The following is an 18,050-nucleotide window of genomic DNA, read 5'->3' on the forward strand; positions in this document are numbered from 1 at the left end:
AAAAAAAAAAAGCAAAGAGCAAGGTATGCTCAAATCCTGAAAAGCAGCACTGCCTGCTCCAGAGCTATCTGAGGACTCTTCACAAGAACGCTCATCCCATAGAGTCAGGCCTGCAAGGTAACCAGGTGTTTTTTTTCCCCAAGTCCAGCTTCCTGAAAAAAGGGCCCAGAAACAGAGGCCCTTGAGCTGGACCACTCCACCTATTGTGAGAGAAAGTCAGGTGACTTGAAGATAAGTGGATTAAGGCAGGGGAAATGGCCTGGACAAGTCTGTCTGTCTGGCCACTTGGCTTTTCCGTATCCCAGATCCAAAAGAGGGTGCAGTGGCCCCTAAGTCTATTCGTGAATCACCTTCTTCTTGAAGGGGCTGGACTCCAACTCAAGGATTTTCTGGCCCAAAGTATGGTCAGTAGAAGAAGGTAGGCAGTGGGGAACTTCAGGGATTTGCCAGACAAAGCCTTGTAGACAGGGTGGGAGGCAGGCCTGGAGCCGGTCTCTGCACCTCAGGATAGTGCCCACTAAACTTTCAGGGGCCCAGGGCCACTGTGAGTGGGGGGGGGAGGGAGGTGGGCATGTGTTCATGAATGAGATCACATCCCAACTGTTCAGAGGGCCTGAAGCCACAAAGCCACCAAGAGTCAAAAGGAGTCAAGCTGAGCATCTCCAAAGGCCCGTGGAGTTGGCAGGGCCCCAGAGCCAGGACATGGGTGTAAGATCGGGCCCTGCTGGCCTGGCTGTGCCCTGATGCTGACTGACTCTCCACTCCTGCGTGCAGGCACTCAGAGTGGTGTGCTCCGGTAGCCCAGCCTCTTCCTGGAGTCTCCCAGCACCAGTGCTCCTATTCTACCTCTCTGGCTTCTCCACTAGGCCCCGGCTCTCTTCTTCAGGAGAAGCCTTGGTTCCCTCCAGCTCAGTCTTCCCAGGGAACTGACCTGTTCCATATGCCCTGAGTCAGCCTGAGTCAGACCAACATGGCTTACCAGGACATGACCTCCTGATGTGACCTGCTAGCTCAAAGACAGGAATTTTCTAGCCAAGAGTCAGACAACTGTCTAGAAGCCGAGTTAAGATAGAAATCAGATCCCCTGGACCCCAGGGATTAATCAGATATATGGTGTGCTATGTAGAATAATAGCCTACCATAGATGCCCTCAGTTTAATCCCCAGATGTAACTAAGGGTATGGACCTTGAAATGGAGAGATTATTCTGGAATAGGCAGGTGAGCCCAGTTTAATCGCATGAGTCCTTAAAAACAAAACTTTTCCTTGGTTAGAGAAATGATATGGAAGGAGAGACCATTCAAAATATGAGTGGGGGGACTTAACCTGCACCAGTTGCTTTCAAGGTGGAGGAAGGGGCCAAAACTAAGAAATGTGGGTGGCCTCTAGAAGCTGAAAATGGCCCTCATCGGAGAACAGCAGGAAAACAAAGATCTCAGTCCTACAACCACAAAGAACTGAATTCTGCCAACAGCCCAAATGAGCAAGGAAATGGATTCTCCCCTGGATTCTCCAGAAAAGAAAGTAGCCACTGATACCTGGTGAGATTTACATCAGACAGCTGACCTGCAAAACAATAAGATAATAATCGTGGGTTTTTTCAGTTGGTGGTACTCTATTATTACAGCCATAGAAAACTAATTCAGACACATACTGTAGAGCACCGAACCAAAGCAAGAGCAGAGTCTGAAGGAGCAGACTCTGGGAGGGCAGGAGTGTCCTCTGCACCAGAACTTGGAGGGTCTGCCATGGGTGACTGGGCTCCATGCACACTCAGTCTCTGTGTGTCTCTGTAATACACGTTTTCAGTTCGTGGGAGAGGATTCACTCCTGCAGTGGGAGCCCACACCCACCCTTGTGGTCAGGAGACATGGCATGTGATTGTCCTCATTTCACTTGGGGTTGTGGAGATGAGTTCGTAAAAAGGACTATGGATCAGCCAAAACAGCAATTGCTCACTACAATGTTCAATCATGGTTCCTCTATTTAAAACATCTGAAAAAGTGGTCTTAACTGAGATTTCCATGGCCACCCAGACCTGGAAGTAAAAATATTGTCATAATAATGGTCACAAATGATTATTTCTTTGACTCTGCCTCCATCCCTCTGCAGGAAAGTTTTATTGTATTTATGTAATGCTCCCTGAGGGTGGTGATGGGTCTGTTTCCTTGTTTGAATACCTAGTTTCTGTGGGGTGTCTGTCACCAGTCTATTGATGAAGTGAGTGGCCCATTCTTCCTGTCTGCTCCATGGGAAGCATACTGTTGCCTTCTCTGTCTACAGGGGTGATCTCTTCTCTCCCTGCTGATACCACAGACAGGAACCTCTGATGTGGCCACTCTCAGCTCTGCTGCTGGCAGCAACATCCAGATCTCAGGTTTGGGGGCCAGGACGCTGGCATTTGTTACCATGGAAACTGCTCACAGCTGTGTTAGTAGTTCCTTACATGTCAACTTCCCACAGAGGCTGAAGTGAAAAAACTTTCTTTCTACCTTTTGTGTTTCTCTCTATGCTTTGGGTAAGTTCCATGAAAATACCACTGATTGCCTACTGAATAGCCAATCTTTTCTTCTTCCTTAAAGATTGTATTTTCGATTTTTAGCTAGACATATTGTTGTCAAGGTAAAAACCTATATTCCCAGCCTCCCTTGCAGCACACCATCTGTGTTCTGGTGATTGAGATGTAAGTGAAATAGTCCATGCAGTTTCCAGTAAATGTCTTTAAAGAAAAGATATAGGGCCTTCTTTGTCTTTTACTCCTGGCTAGAATGCAGATGTAATGGTTTGGTGTAATAAATAATTTCTTTAGTCTTTTGTGCTGGGTTCCTGGTATCAAGCTTCAAAAACTCCTGGGATTTCCTGGGGGAAAGGAGCATCTGTTATGCTAATGAGGTAACTCTTGAGAGCCTCTATCAGCGGTTCTCAACCTGTGAGTCGTGACCCCTTTGGGGGTCAAATGACCCTTTCATAGGGGTCGCCTAAGACCATCTGAAAACAAAAAGATATTTACATTATGATTCATAACAGTAGCAAAATTACAGTTATAGAGTAGCAACGAAAATAATTTTATGGTTGGGGGTCACCACAACATGAGGAACTGTATTAAGGGGTCGCGGCATTAGGAAGGTTGAGAACCGCTGCTCTAGATGAAGGGTAGAAAGTCGGGACTTTCGGCTGCCCAACCTCTGGAGATGGGAGGGGGCTGAAGATGAGTTCAATCGTGTGGCCACAATTTAATTTATCATGCCTACATAGTGAAACCCCAATAAAGGATCTGGACATTAAATTCAGAGGAGCTTCCTGGTTGGTGAACACACTGATGTGCTGGGAGGGTGACACACTCCAATTCTAAGAGGAAAGGGCATAGAAGCTCTGTGGTCCCTCTCAGACATCACCCTGTGTGTATCCTTTATAATAAAACTGTAATTGTAAGCATAGTGCTTTCCTGAGTTCTGTGAGTCATTCTAGCAAACTATTGAACAAATTCATGAGAATCCCCAAGTTTGTAGCCAATCAATGAAAAATGCAGGTGGCCTGGGGATCACCTGAGACTTGTGGCTGGCACCTGAAGTGAGGACAGCTTTGTGGAGGACTCTGCCTTCAACCTGTGCCCCTGCACTAAGTGGGTAGTTAGTGTCAGGATTGAATTGCAGTCCACTCAGCATTACACCAGTTGAGGTGGAAACAGAGTTGATGGCTAGAGCTGGTGCCTCCAACTTGGAACATGAGGCAGCCAATGAAATTTTGCAGTGCAGAAGATAGTGATCTGGAACCTTCAAGCTTGTGCAGCCAGCATATCAATGCTGCACTGCCTACGTTCAGACATAACACTGTAACTTCACAGCTTTCGGCTACTGCAATCAGACCCACTCAGGTTAAGGTGAATTTGTCAAAAAGTTACCCATGGCTTTAAAGATGGGTCTTCATTCTGTCTCATAATGAGCGGGCTATAAATGAAGATCCACGAGACTCTTGGTCAGTTCAGGGACCGAGTAGCTGGTCTCTGGCTTGAGGTGTTTTTCCATCTGCCTGGTGAATCGGCCCCTCCCTGTTTTGCTTCTGCATGGGGCCCTGACTGCCCATTGTCCCTGGGAACTCCGTGCTACACTTTTCTGTCTTATGGCTTCAGCCTATTCCGGGCTCAGCTTTCTTATGGCTTTCTTGGGCGTTAGGCTTTTCATCTCCTGTTCCTTCTTATCTTTCTACATCACTTTCAAAGTCCAGAAAGATTTGAGAAGTTTGGTTAGATGCATTCCTTCTAGTATGGGCCGAAATTTCCTTCCATCAGCCTATAGAGTAGTTGCCCTAGACAGCGGTTCTCAACCTGTGGGTCACGACCCCTTTGGGGGTCAAACAACCCTTTCACAGGGGTCGCCTAAGACCATTGGAAAACAGAAAGATATTTACATTATGATTCATAACAGTAGCAAAATTACAGTTATAGAGTAGCAACAAAAATAATTTTATGGTTGGGGGTCAGCACAACATGAGGAACTGTATTAAGGGGTCGCAGCATTAGGAAGGTTGAGAACCGCTGCCCTAGGATCAGATGCCATTCTATTCTTGGTGTATTAGTTAGCTATTGCTGTGTAACAAATTGCCATAAACTTAGCAGCTTAGAACAACACACATTTCTTATCTCACCATTTCTGTGGGTCAGGAGTTCAGGCCTGTCTTAGCTTGGTCCCCTACACAGGTATCACAGGCTGCAGCTGTCAGCTGGACTAGATTCTCCTCTGGAAGCTCAACTAAGGAAGAATCAGCTCCCAAGCTCACTCAGGTTGTTGGTAAAATTCATTTCCTTGGTGTGTAGAACTGAGGGTCCAGCTTCCCACAGGTGCTGGGCTGGAGGCCACCCTCAACTCCTGGAGGCTGCCTGCAGTTCCTTGTCATGTGAGCCACACAGGACCTTCATCAGACCAGCCAGGAGAGGCTCTAGAGCAAGTCTGGCAGCAAGACAGTCTGATATAATGTAACATGGTCAAAGAAGTGACTTCCTCTCATCTTTGCCACATCCTATTGTTTAGAAGGAAGTCACAGGTCCTACCCACATTCAAGGAAAAGAAATTATACAAGGGCATGAATATCAGGAGAAGGATCATGACAGATCATCCTAGGGTCTGTCCACCACACACCCCACCTAGCATAGGTGCATTTGGGGTGGGGACAGTGGTACAGAATGTGGTGCCCAGACAAGACTCATGCTGAGTTTGGCCTGAGTAATAGACAGGTGAGATATGAAAACAATGGACATAATAAGCAAGTTCAAAAGCTTCATAATCTTTATATGTGCAGCTCATTTAATCTATACAATCAGATTAAGATATGTAATGGTATTCTTATTTTACAGATGAGTGAACTGGAAGAGACTAGGATTTCCCTGGCTGAGAAGTTGGCCAAGTGGGGGATGGTATCTGGATGTAGTTATTTGCTTTTCTCTAGATACTAATCATCCAGCAGATGTGATGCCTGTTGGTGTCTTGGCTCAATCCATCCAAACTATCTTGTGTGGACATCATTTTCAAAATCCTGAGATACTAATAAGCCCTGAAACTGGCCAGGGGCTTGAAAACCTGAGGTGTGGAAGGTTCAACCTGGCTGGGGCATGCACAAGGAGGCTGTCTTCAGCACACCGAGCTCAGTGGATGGGGATTCTAAGCCCTAGCAACACAACCATGGGTGAAACATCTGTTTTCCTTCAAGAGTCCACTATGTGAGGGACTGGAGACTTGGGTGAGTAGAGCAGCAGATACTGTCTGTCCCTAGTAACTAAGCAAAACTCAGACTTTGTTCATGTACTATGATGTGTTTGTTATCCTCAGTAAACATTTGTTAATCCTTCCTGTTGATGGAGATATAAAGATGAGTGACTTCTCTCTCCGCCTACTCCAGAAGGAATACAGAGTAGAATAGTGCTGTGACAGAGGTACTGGAGAAGTTCCATGCATGGAAAGGTGAGGAATTCCGGGAAGGCTTCCTAGAGAATATAAATAATTTTCTTTCCAGGTAGGCATTGTAGAATCGGCAGCACTCTGCTAGCTGATTGCTGAAGGTTGAGGCTTATAGAAGACACTTCAGGCTTGAGCAAACTCCTGGGGCCAAACTGTGCAGAGAACTGGTAGAAACTATTGAGAGAGGGTCCAATGTTTGGAGGGACTAAATTATTAAGGCCTTTGAATACAGGGTTTAGAGGTTTGGAATATATTCCAAAATTATTACATCATTGATAGGGAAAGACAGGCTCAGATCAATGCTTTAGAAGAAGAATTCTGTGGAGGACAGATTGTGGGTAGGAAGGGATTTGAGTGGGGGCAGCACTACTGAAATGCAGACAAGAATAATGAAAACTTGAGCCAAGGCTATGGAAGTGACTAGAAAGGGGGGTAGAGTGGTACATATGGTGAGTCTGGGAGATGGAAAAGTGGAAACAAGAATAAACTAGTACAGCTGAAACTAATTCTAAAAAATGTGTATTTCATAATAAAAAATAATTTAATAAAAAAAAGAATAAACTAAAGGCAGACAGGATGGTGATGCCATTAACAAAACCCAGAAATCAGGAGTACAGAAAGGAGGCAAATCAATAAAGGTGTTCAATATGGTAAATTCCAGGGACTTGTAAGACATATATGGATTGGTACAGCAGGTGGAACTGTCAGTGTGCAACTCAAAGAGAGTTGCCGTGTAGATAAAATTTTGAGTCATTTTCAAGAATATTTGAAAGTGTGAGAGTGCATTAAACCAGTTAGGAAGATAGTATAGCATTAAAAGAGAGTTGGAGTCTTAAAAAATGCTATACAGTATCTGTGAAGGAGGGGGAATAATGGGGGTTGATACGAATAAGAGTAGAACCAGGAGAGAGAGTGGTTATAGAGGCCAAGGGAAGAACATTTTAAGGAGGAATTACCATCAGTAAGCTAGACAAGATGAGAACTAACCAAGGACCACCGGGTGAAGTCGAGTAGGTCACTGGCAACTTTTAGGGAGCATTTTGAGAAGGGTGGCAGGAGCAGAATCCAACAAGGATGGAGACTGCCTAAGGAGAGAGGAGGCTAGAGTATATTTCTTCTTTCAGAAGAAATTTGATAAGGGAAGAAAGTGAGAAAGGAAAACAGCTTGAGGAAAGAGGATGGGTATTTGAGACTCATCCTAGCAAGCAGTTATCTTACACAGCTGAGCTCGATAGAAAGAAGGGATTTACGCCAGTTTATTTCTTTATTAAGCACAAAACTCCTGGTCTAAATTATTGCTTTGGGAAGGCAGGAGGGGAACGTAATCTTTATTATTAGACACAAATTTTGCTTCAGCAGTTTTGGCTAAGACTTCTACAGGTGTATAAACTCCGACCTTTCAACCCTCAAAACAACAACAAATCAACACCATCCCCCTTCGCTTCTTTGCAACTGGAAAGACTGAACAGGTGCACAGAGCCCGAGCCCTGTGCCAGGAACCACTATCCGAGCCGGCCTGCTTTAACCCGAGTGTGCTCGGCTCTGGGACCGGCAAACCCGATAGCCTCCCCAGACCGGCATCCTGCTCCTCCCATGGTGCTCAGGCTTTGCGGTCCGTGACCTTCTGTGGTGACATCAAGTCCCACTCGCAGCGCGGGGAAACGAGCCTAATCAGGAAAACCCTCGGCCGGCCCAGCTATGACTCCTTTCCCCCGCTGCAGCCAGCCTCCATTACCCTGTTCCCGCGCCGCACTTCCCTCGGGAAAATGAAAGCCAGCGCTGTCAGCTGAGGCAAAAGGGTGGGATCCATTATCTTTATACTACGCGAAGAGAAACGCCAGAGCCAACTCTAGACTGCAAAGGCGGACGTTGTCTCCGGGAGGCCCCGCCCAGGCCCGCACTCCTGACGCCGGGACTACATTTCCCTGAGGCGTCCACGGATCCGCGGGGCAGGCCTATCTGCTCCCTCTTTCACACTGAGCGGTGACTGGCTTTCCTGGAGGAGGGCGGGGTCTGCTCCAGCCAATAGATGAGGGGCTCGTTACAGCGGCGGAAGCGGCGGCACTGTGCTGAGGGGTGGGGGACAGAGTGCTCGCGCCCCGGCGGCGGCGGCGGCGGCGGCGGGTCCGGAGCCGAGGACATCGGCCCCACAGGCGGGGAGTGCACAGGAGCGAGCTCGAGGCGGCGCGGTGGCCACTCGGCACAGTACCCAGGTAATGGCGGGACGGGCGCCCGGGAGAGGGAGGGGAGGAGACGAGGGGGCGGGGCGGCGAAACCGAGCTGCAGCGTCCGTCGCGCTGCGCGTCCCCGGGGAAGGGCAGCGGTGCCGCGTCTCCGGCGGCTTAGACCTGGGCTCTGTGGCAAGCTGGGCATGGCGGTTGGGCCAGTGGCAGAGGCCGGGTGTCCTACGGCAAGGAAAGAAGAGACGTCGGGCTGGCTCGGGCGTGGGGGCGTGGCGGGCGTGGGCCTTGGTTGGGGAAGCAGAGCGGCCGGGGAGCGCGGGCGGGCGGGCACCCCGAGAGTTTGGCTTCTGGAGCAGTTTAAAGTGACTCTCCACATCCGGGCCCTGCGCCCGCCGCTTTTAGACCCCGGCCGAGGCGGGGCCTCCCAGCTCTCCGCCCCTCTCGCCGGGAGCACTGTTCTTTTTCGGCCATTGGTTCCACCTCGAGGGGTATGAGCTACCCTGACAAGGCTCGCGCCTGATTGGCTGGCAGTCGGCGGGAGGGTGGGGTGGTACCAGAGCGCGCAGGCCGCGGTGGATTGGTACCAGCCCTCGAGTGACGCGCCCGTCTTGGGGCCAATGGGCGGGAGGGGGAGGTAGGGGAAGGTTTGGGGGAAGAGGACTGGAACAGAACAGTGGGTGGGTGAGCGAGGCCGAGGGTCTGGACAGCGGCGGGCCTGAAACGCGCTCGGCACGAGTACTCTCCGCGACCCCGGAATCCTGCGCTGCCACCGAAATGGGACCTACACGGCACCCACAACCCGGCGAGATGGAAGCGGGAGGGGCGGGCGGCGGGCGGCGGCTGCAGGTAAAGGCACTCTGCTTGTCCTGGGGCTCCTCAGAACGCCTGTCCCCAGCCCCCAGACGGAGTCTCAGAGACCCGAAGTGTCTGGAAACCTGTGTTCTCTGGTCTCAGCTGGGGTGGGTGGGGTTGCTGGCGAATCGGGTATATCGGCATAACCTGGCCCCTGAGGGAAAGTGGGGGGTCGATTTTAGAGAAGGCAGTGAAGATCTTGGATCCCTCTGGCTCACTGGGGGTCTGAAAGATTGGGGGTGGGGGAAGGGATATAGTAAATGGTGGCCTATGCAGAAAAAGCATTTGAGAATTCTTTCTGGATCAGGTTTTAATGTAAGGTTTCTGATTCTTAGGACAGGACATCTCCCCGATTCCTCCTGTGACTTGCTGATGACAATGTTCACCTTGGTGTGAGGGTTAAGTCTTTCAAAGGAACATGACATTTGCCATAACACTTTACACAGACACATATGTATTGTGTTAATGTAGTGTGGCTGTTGTGCAGGATTCACTATTGATTTTTTCATTGTGGCAATACACAAGTGTTTATGGAGGGTAATGGTATCCCCCAACACCATATAAACGATTTTGCTATTAATCAAACCTATGTCCATCCAAAAGTTAAAGAATTTAGATCATTTCTGAACTGTATATTGATCACGAGTAATTGTTTTAGATAAATGATGCTGCATTTGGTTTTCTGAGGGAAGCTACAGGTACTAAAGATGCTTTAATTTCTCATTATAGATTCTAATCTCAGAATCCAGTAATAACCATATGACTGTATGCACTGCAGGTGGAAATGAGTTCTCAACAGTTTCCTCGGTTAGGCACTCCTTCCACTGGGCTAAGCCAGGCTCCTTCACAGATTGCGAACACTAGTTCTGCAGGCTTGATAAACCCAGCAGCTACAGGTGAGATATGTGACATTCTTCTGTATTGCTTTCTGCTTTAAAAATATTGTCAGTTTTCTAATTTAAAAATAAGCAAATTCCTTCTGGGATTTTAGTAAATACTAGGTTATTAAATTTAAAGAAAGGAAATATTGCAATTCTAGTTTAAATAAGGCTTTTTCATTCCTTTTTTAATCATTTCATTCACATGTACTAGAATATACATGAAAGTTATTGTAAGCATGCCTGCAACAGCTATTTTTTTTTTTTTTTTTTTTAGCTGAGCCATCCTGCCACCTGTTGGTAGCAGATCAGCTCGGGCCGTGAATCAAACAGGGGACCCTGTTGCTCAGACTCTTGAGCGAGCTCTTAACCAACTGAGCCACTCGGCTGGCCCATAAGAGCTATTTTTTAAATGTATTAATGTCTTCTCTTTTAGATGAGGCCCAGAGGTATGGTCATAAATACCATGAGGGAGCCCAAAGGAGTGTAAGACATAGGTCTTACCTTCCTTACTATCTAGGAAAAGAGGCTGAAAATAGTATATATACACATAAGTGCAGGTTGGTTTTTAGTTGTAGACCATTGGAGTGTGATAGATCAGTGGTGCTCAGTGGCATGTGATTTTGCCTCCCAGGGAATATTTGGCAATGTCTGACTACATTTCTGGTAGTCACAGCTAGGAGTTGCTATTGGCATCTGATATTTAGAGGCCTGGGATGCTGCCGAGCATCCTACAATATGCAAGCTGGAGAACTCCAAATAGTCTCTTTCTCTATATATAGCTAGTAAAAAGATGGCACTGCAACGTCCTGCAATGAAGGCCAGGAGCTTGTCTGTCTCATGCACCTTTGTATGTATTATGCTTGCTATAGTGTAATGCACAAAGTAGTAGTCAACTAGTTCTCGTAAAGCCACTTAAAGTTCCTTAAATATTTTGACACTATTTTGTCTTTGGTATACGTTAACAGCAGAAAAATTGGAAAGAGCAGAACTAAGGGGAGTATTTTGGAACATTATTCTTTGCAAAAAAATAAAACTGCCCATTTAAAACGGTGTCAGTCAGCATTAATTGCCCTCAAAATTTTGTTAAGAAGGAAATCATTGACTTAGACTAAAATTGTATATAATTTTATTTCTGAATAGTGTATTTTTTCATCAGTGGCTCAAAAAAAAGAAAGAAAAGTTTTCTGTAAGCAGTTAGATGTCTTTTTATACTTCCTATTGCTCTTATCAGAAGAAGTAACTTGGGATACTAAGCACATGAGGATTTCAGGTACATGTTCAAAGTTCAGAAGAATAGATTACAACCACTTAACTACTGCTTCAAGATTCTTTTCTGGTAAAAATAAACTGAAATCGAGAACATCAAATGTTTGGAAAGAAGTAATAAATGGTTCCAAAAAGAGCTTAACGGGAGATGGTCAGAACATTATATCTTAATGATATTAAAAAAAAAAATCAGTCTTCCTGGACAGATAGGTTTGGGGGAAAGTTATGAATTTGTCCATTTCCCTTAAAAATTTAATTAAGGGAAAATCTGGACACTGGGGAAAGTTGGAAATAAATTGATAATGGAAAGACAGAAGTAAAACTGTCTCTATTCACAAACAACATGATCGTGTATGCAGAAAATATTAAAGACTGTTCGTAAAAAGCTGTTAAAGAGACTGGCCTAGTGGCTCAGTTGGTTAAGAGTTGGCTTGGGAACGTGAGCTTTCAGCAGCAGGGCAGCTGGTTCGGTTCCCACATGGGCCAGTGATGCTGTGCCTTCTACAGCTCAGATGGTGAACAACAGCTGCTGTGAGTGGCCGAGGACAGTGTAGGCTGCAGTGGGGCTGCCATGGGCCATGAGTTACCGTGAGTGGCCGGCAGCCGGCGAAAACTGCCATGAGCGGCCGTCCAGTGGCCAGCGACCAACTGCCTCAACTGGGAAGAGCTCAGTGATCATAACACCAACATGGGCCAGTGAAGCGGCATCCTCCACAACTAGACCGAAGAACAAAAAAGACAGCAACTTGTCTATTTTCCTTCCCCGATTCCCCAATGCTGTTCCTCTCCCCCAATTCTCCAATAAAATCTTAAAAAAAGAAAAATCTGTTAGAGCTAATAAACGAAATTAATAATGGTTGCAGGATAAAGGTTTACTATACCAAAATCAATTCTTTTTTTAAGATTTTATTGGGGAATTGGGGGAGGGGAACAGACAAGTTGCTGTCTTTTTGTTCTTTGGTCTAGTTGTGGAGGACGTTGCTTCACTCTCCCAAGTTGGTATTATCATTGCACTCTTCCTAGGTGAGGCAGTCGCTTGTGGCGGCTCACGGCAGCTCACGCCGGCTGCCAGCCACTCACAGTAGCTCACGGCAGCCCACTGCAGCAGGGGCTGCAGCCTACACCGTTGACATATAGCCGCCAAGCTCCAGGTTGAGCTGCCGTTCACCATCTGAGCTGTAGAGGGCGCAGCATCACTGGCCCTCATGTGGGATCCGAACCTGGGCCCTGCTGCTCAGAGCTGGCGTCCCAAGCCAACTCGTAACCAACGTACCACTCGGCTGGCCCAAATCAATTCTATTTTTAAATACTAGCACTGAACAATGAAATTTTTTAAATGGCATTAAAATAAAACACACAGAAAACTTAGGGACAAATTAACAAAATATTTGTAAGACTTGAGTTAGAAAACTATGTAAAACATTGCTGAGAGAAATTAAAGACCTAGATCAAGGGTCAGCAAACTTTTGAGACAGAATGTACCCAAAGATCCGCATGTGGCTCTGAAGCCACAGTTTGCTGACCCCTGACCTAAATAAATGGAAAGATCTGTCATGTTCATAGATTGGAAAATCCAATATTGGGGGGGAGGGGGGGCAGTATGTTTCTCCAGGACCCATCAGCTCCAAGTCAAGTTAATTGTCTTCAATCTAGTTGTGGAGGGCACAGCTCCTTGGCCCATATGGGAATCCAACCAGCAACCTTGGTGTTATGAGCCTGTGCTTTGAACCCCAGAGGTAACTGGTTGCCTTCCAAAACAACCCAGTATTTTTAAGATATCAATTCTACCAAAGGGATCTATAGATTCAAAGAAATCCTAATGAAAATCCTAGTAGGCTCTTTTGTAAAAATTAACAGCCTGAATCTAAGATTTAACGGGAAACCAAAGGACCTAGAATATCAAAGTAATTTTGACCACGAAAAGAAAATTGGAAGACTCTGCTACCTTACTTCAAGACTTGCTGTAAAGCTACTGTAATCAAGACATTAATTTTGGCATAAAGATAGGAATACAGATCATTGGAACAAAGAAAGGGATCCAGAAATAGACCCACACATAATGGCCAATTGATTTTTGACAAAAGTAGAGTAATTCAACAGGGAAATGATAGTCTTTCCAACAAAATAGTGCTAGAACACCAGAATATTCATATGGAAAAAAACTAACCTTGACCTTTATCTTCACCAATACACAAAAATTAACTCAAAATGTATGATTATGGATTTAATATAAAACTTAAAACTCCTAAAAGAAACCATTGGAGAAAGTGTTTGTGACCTTGGGGTAAGCAAAAATTGCTTAGGTTACAAAAAAACACTGTAAAAGAAACAACTGATACATTCATTGTACATCATTAAAATTAAAATTGACTGCTTTTCAAAAGACACCATTAGCAAAATAAAAAGGCAAGCCACAGACTGACAGAAGACATTTGCGATAAACGTATCTGCAAAGAACTTGCATCCTGAGTATATAAAGAACTCTTGTAACTCAATAGTAAAAAACACAAACAGCCTGATATTTTTTAATGGGCAAAATATTTGAAAAGACACTTCACCAAAGACCCTATTTAAATGCCAAATAAGCATTTAAAAGATACTCAACAGTATTAATTGTCAGAGCAGTGCAAATTAAAACCACAGTGAGAATGATTAAAATTAAGAAGAACAATGCCAATTTCTGATGTGTCTATGGGGCAAGTAGAACTCATACATTGTTGGCAAATAATCTAGCCACTCTTGAAAAGTTTGGCAGTACCTTATAAAACGTGAATTTACCATATAATCCAGCAATCTTATTCCTGGGTATTGACCCAAGATAAGAAAATGTATGTCATACACAAAAAGACTTACACTTCAGTGTTCATAGAAGCATTATTTATAATAACCAAAAACTGGAAAACAACCCACATTTTATTAACTGATGACTAGATAAGCAAAGTTTGATTTATCCATACAATGGAATACTATTCAGCAATAAAAAGGAACAAATTTAACCAGTATACACAACAATATGGATGAACCTCAACAACATTATACTCAGAGAAGAGCCAGGCACAAAGAACCACATAGTGTATGATTCTGGTTATATGCAATTCCAGAAAAGACAAAGCTGTAGTGATAGAAGGCAGATCAATGGTTTGTAAGGAGTACGTGTGGGAGGAAGGGAATTTGCTGCAAAGGGGGCATGAATGAAGGTTAGAGTAATGGAAAATGTTCTGTATCATTCTTGTGTAGTTCTAGTACTGTGTACTTTTGTGAAAATTTATCTGATTGCTCAAGGAATTAGTGGCCTTCATGTGTAAGTTGTACCTCAGTAAAACTGATTAGAAATTGACAAAAGATGGAAACATACACTTCACAAAGGCAAATACTTATGAAAGTGGCCTATGATCACATAAAAAGGAGTTCAACATTACTAGTTATGAAAATGCTACTGAAAATCACAGTGAGGTACGCATTGCACACCCACTAGAATGGGTGTGTGTCAGGAATTGGTGATGATGAGCAACTAGAACTCTGATACACTGCTGCTGGGCACAAAATATGATACAACTTCTTTGGGAAGTACTTGGAGTTTCGTACGAAGTTAAACATTTACTCATCATTTGACCCAGCCATCCTGCTCCTAGGTTGTTGGTGAGAAAGTTTGAAAAAAAGTTAAAAAATTTTAAAAAGGGGTGGCTGGCTGAGTGGCTCAGTTGGTTAAGAGGTCACTCAAGAGTGCAGGCTCTGAGCAACAGGGTTGCTGGTTTGATTCCCAGCCCGAGCTGAGCTGCTGTTGAGCTGCCAACAGGTGGCAGGATGGCTCAGCTAAAAAGAAAAAATATATCATTGAAAACTACTCTTAGAGTAGCCATTTTACTATATGTAAATTGTACCTCAATAAAGTGGTTTTAAAAATCAAACTTAAAAAGTCTGACCTGACTGGGGCATCTGATTAGCTCAGGTGGTTAGATGCAGTGCTCATAACACCAGGTTGCCGGTTCAATTCCCACATGGGCCAAGGAGCTGCGCCCTCCACAACTAGATTGAAGACAATTACTTGACTTGGAGCTGATGGGTCCTGGAGAAACACACTGTTCCCCAATAAAATTAAAAAAAAAAAATCTGACCTGGTAGAAAAGTCAATATATAACAAAATATTAAATATGCATCAGTCTTTTCACTGAGCACTTCTAGAAATTTTTTCCCTGAGGAGATCATTGAACAAGGACTCAATAAAAGTACATATGGACATTCATCCCAGAGTTGTTGTTAATAGCAAAAATTTGGAAATAACCCCAGAGCCCATCAATGATATAATGGTTTAAAAAGCTATAATACATTTCTACAATGGAATTCCATTTATTATTTTTAAAATGTTGTAGTATATATTCTATATTACTCAGCAGTTCCATTTCCAGAGATATATCCAATAGAAATGGGACATACTAGGTGTGATCAAACAATATAGTGAATGTTTAAATAAAAAAAAAATTATTACGGTAAAAGACACATTGCCATTAATCCCTCAAAATACTCTCCCTCGCTTCAACAGTGCAACTAAAGACACTCATGAAAGAGGACTTCCAGAACTGCTTCAGAAAGTGGCAAGAATGATAGGATAGTGTGTTCAAATAAAGGGGAAGTGGGGCAGGCCGAGTGGCTTGTTAAAGAGTTGGCTTGGGAGTGCAAGCTCTGAGCCGCAGGGCCTCTGATTCAGATCCCACATGGGCCAGTGGACTCTACAGCTAAGATGGTGAACAACAGCTCGACCTGGAGCTGGGCTGCCGAAAGTCGCCAGTGATGGCGTAGACTGCAGGAGCTGCCATAAGCTACAGTGTGTGGCAGGCACCCGGTGTGAGCTGCTGTGAGCAGCCATGCAGTCAATGGCCAGCAACTAATCTGCCTCAGCCGGGAAGAGTGCAGTGATCACAATACCAACATGGGCCAGTGAAGCAACGTCCTCCACAGCTAGACAAAAGGACAGCAACTTGTCTGTTCCCCTTCCCCGATTCCCCAGCACTGTTCTCTCCCCTAGTTGCCCAATAAAATCTTTAAAAAAAAAAAAAAAAAGAAAGGGGAAGTATTTTGAGGGCGATTAATGGCAATGTGTCTTTTACTGTAATACATTTTTTATTTAAACATTCACCATATTGTTTGATTACACTTCATATATTCACCAAAAGACATGTGCAAGAATATTACTAGCACTACTCTAATAGCAAAAAAACAGAAAACTAGGTAAATGCCTGTTAACAATAAAGTGAATAATTTGGTTTATTCATGCAATGGCGTACTGAGGATGAAAGATCCGTAGCTGTGCGCAATAACATGGATGAAGCTCATACCTATAAGTGAAAGAAACAAGATACAACGGGGCTATACATTTGTTATGAGTCTATTTATATCAAGTTCAAAAATAAACAACAGTAATCTATAGTATTAGAAGTTAGTATCTTTGGAAGGGATAGGGACTGGAATTGGGCAGAACAGAGGGTTTCTGGAGGTGGGTGCTGATTACCTAGGTGTATTCACTTTGTGAAAGTTCATTGAGCCGCACAATTAACATTTGTGCACTTGTCTTTATGAAGGTTCAATTAAAAGTTAAATAAACTTAAATTGAGGGCCAGTGACGCTCGCCCTCTACAGCTAAGATGATGAACAACAGCTCGACCTGGAGCTGGGCGGCTGTGAGTCGCCGGCGACGGCTTAGGCTGCAGCGAGCTATGTGAGTGGCTGGCAGCTAGCGTGAGCGACCGGCACCCGGTGTGAGCTGCCAGAAGCCGCTGTGAGCAGCCAACCAATGACCGGCAACCGATTGCCCCCACCCGGGAAGAGCACAATGATCATACCAACATGGGCCAGTGAAGCGATGCCCTCCACAACTAGACTGAAAAACAAAAACTGCAATTTGTCTACCTGTCTGTTCCCCTTCCCCCAATTCCCCAATAAAATCCTTTTTTTAAAAAAAGTAAAAACCCACCCAAAATTAAAGAAGTGAGAAGGATCTGAGGTTGTACCGAAGTATTAACTGCTGATGCCTTTGGGAGGAGCTTTACTTTTTTTATAGTTTCCCAAACAATTAAAATTTTTTTCCATAAGTATAATCGTTATTCAGAAAAATAATGATATTATTTTGGGAAAGTAATGGACAAGAATGAGTTAATATTTTCACTTACTTGCTTCTTTCATTACATTAGTTCCTTGATTTTTAACTTAATTTTTAAATAGGTCACATGTTCTCATGGTCCAGAATTCTAAATGAAAAAAGGATACAGTAAAAAGTATCTCCCATTCCAGTCCCCCGGTCATCCACTTTTCCCTTCAGGCAGGCAAAATGCTTTTGGAGATATTTTATCCATATACAAATATAAATGCATGTGTGTTTTGTCTGCATTTTATTTACTTTTTCACAGTTCTCTACCTGCTTTTTTTATCCATATGTTATATATTTTTCCATAATACACCGGGGGTGCCAAAAAAATGTATACACATGACTTGTATTTATCTTTTGTTATCAGTATATATTGAGTATTACAATTTTAAGTTTTTTCCTTTCTTAAAATGTGTATACATTTTTTTGGCACCTTGTATATTTTAAGTTTTCCATAAGAGTACCTAAAAGTCTTCCTCGTTTTATTTTTATAGTTGCACAGCAGTCTGTTGTGGGACTATATCGTAATTTATATAGCCAGTCTCCTGTTGATGGGCATGTTTTTTTTTTTTCACTTTCTTTACTAGTATAAAAATGCTGAAACAAATAACCTGTACATAACTCATTTGACACATATGTATCTATAGGACACATTCCTGCAAGTGGAATTATTGAGCCTCAAAGGGTGTGTGGATTGCAATAATAATAGAGGTTGCTGTGTTCACTCTGTAGGGATTTGGACTGAGAAATTTGCTTACAAAAATTTTATGCTCACTCGC

General features: G+C 44.2%; 1 protein-coding gene across 7 annotated transcripts in view; it reads left to right on the top strand.

Moving 5' to 3' along the window:
* Positions 1 to 7,964: 7,964 nt before the first annotated feature.
* Positions 7,965 to 18,050, top strand: part of SAP130 (Sin3A associated protein 130) — a 93,819-nt gene continuing 83,733 nt past the window's right edge. For 3 of the 7 annotated variants that reach the window (XM_019624553.1, XM_019624556.1, XM_019624554.1), the window contains exons 1-2: positions 8,805 to 8,979; positions 9,764 to 9,881. In XM_019624553.1, coding sequence (XP_019480098.1) covers positions 8,908 to 8,979; positions 9,764 to 9,881 — 190 coding nt within the window. In that variant the 5' untranslated portion in view covers positions 8,805 to 8,907. Of the gene's footprint in view, positions 8,164 to 8,804; positions 8,980 to 9,714; positions 9,882 to 18,050 lie in introns of those variants that run through there. The other 4 variants (XM_019624557.1, XM_019624559.1, XM_019624558.1 and 1 more) reach the window with 3 other exon arrangements.

Source organism: Hipposideros armiger, unplaced genomic scaffold (assembly GCF_001890085.2).
Source record: "Hipposideros armiger isolate ML-2016 unplaced genomic scaffold, ASM189008v1 scaffold_592, whole genome shotgun sequence".
NCBI lineage: Eukaryota > Metazoa > Chordata > Mammalia > Chiroptera > Hipposideridae > Hipposideros > Hipposideros armiger.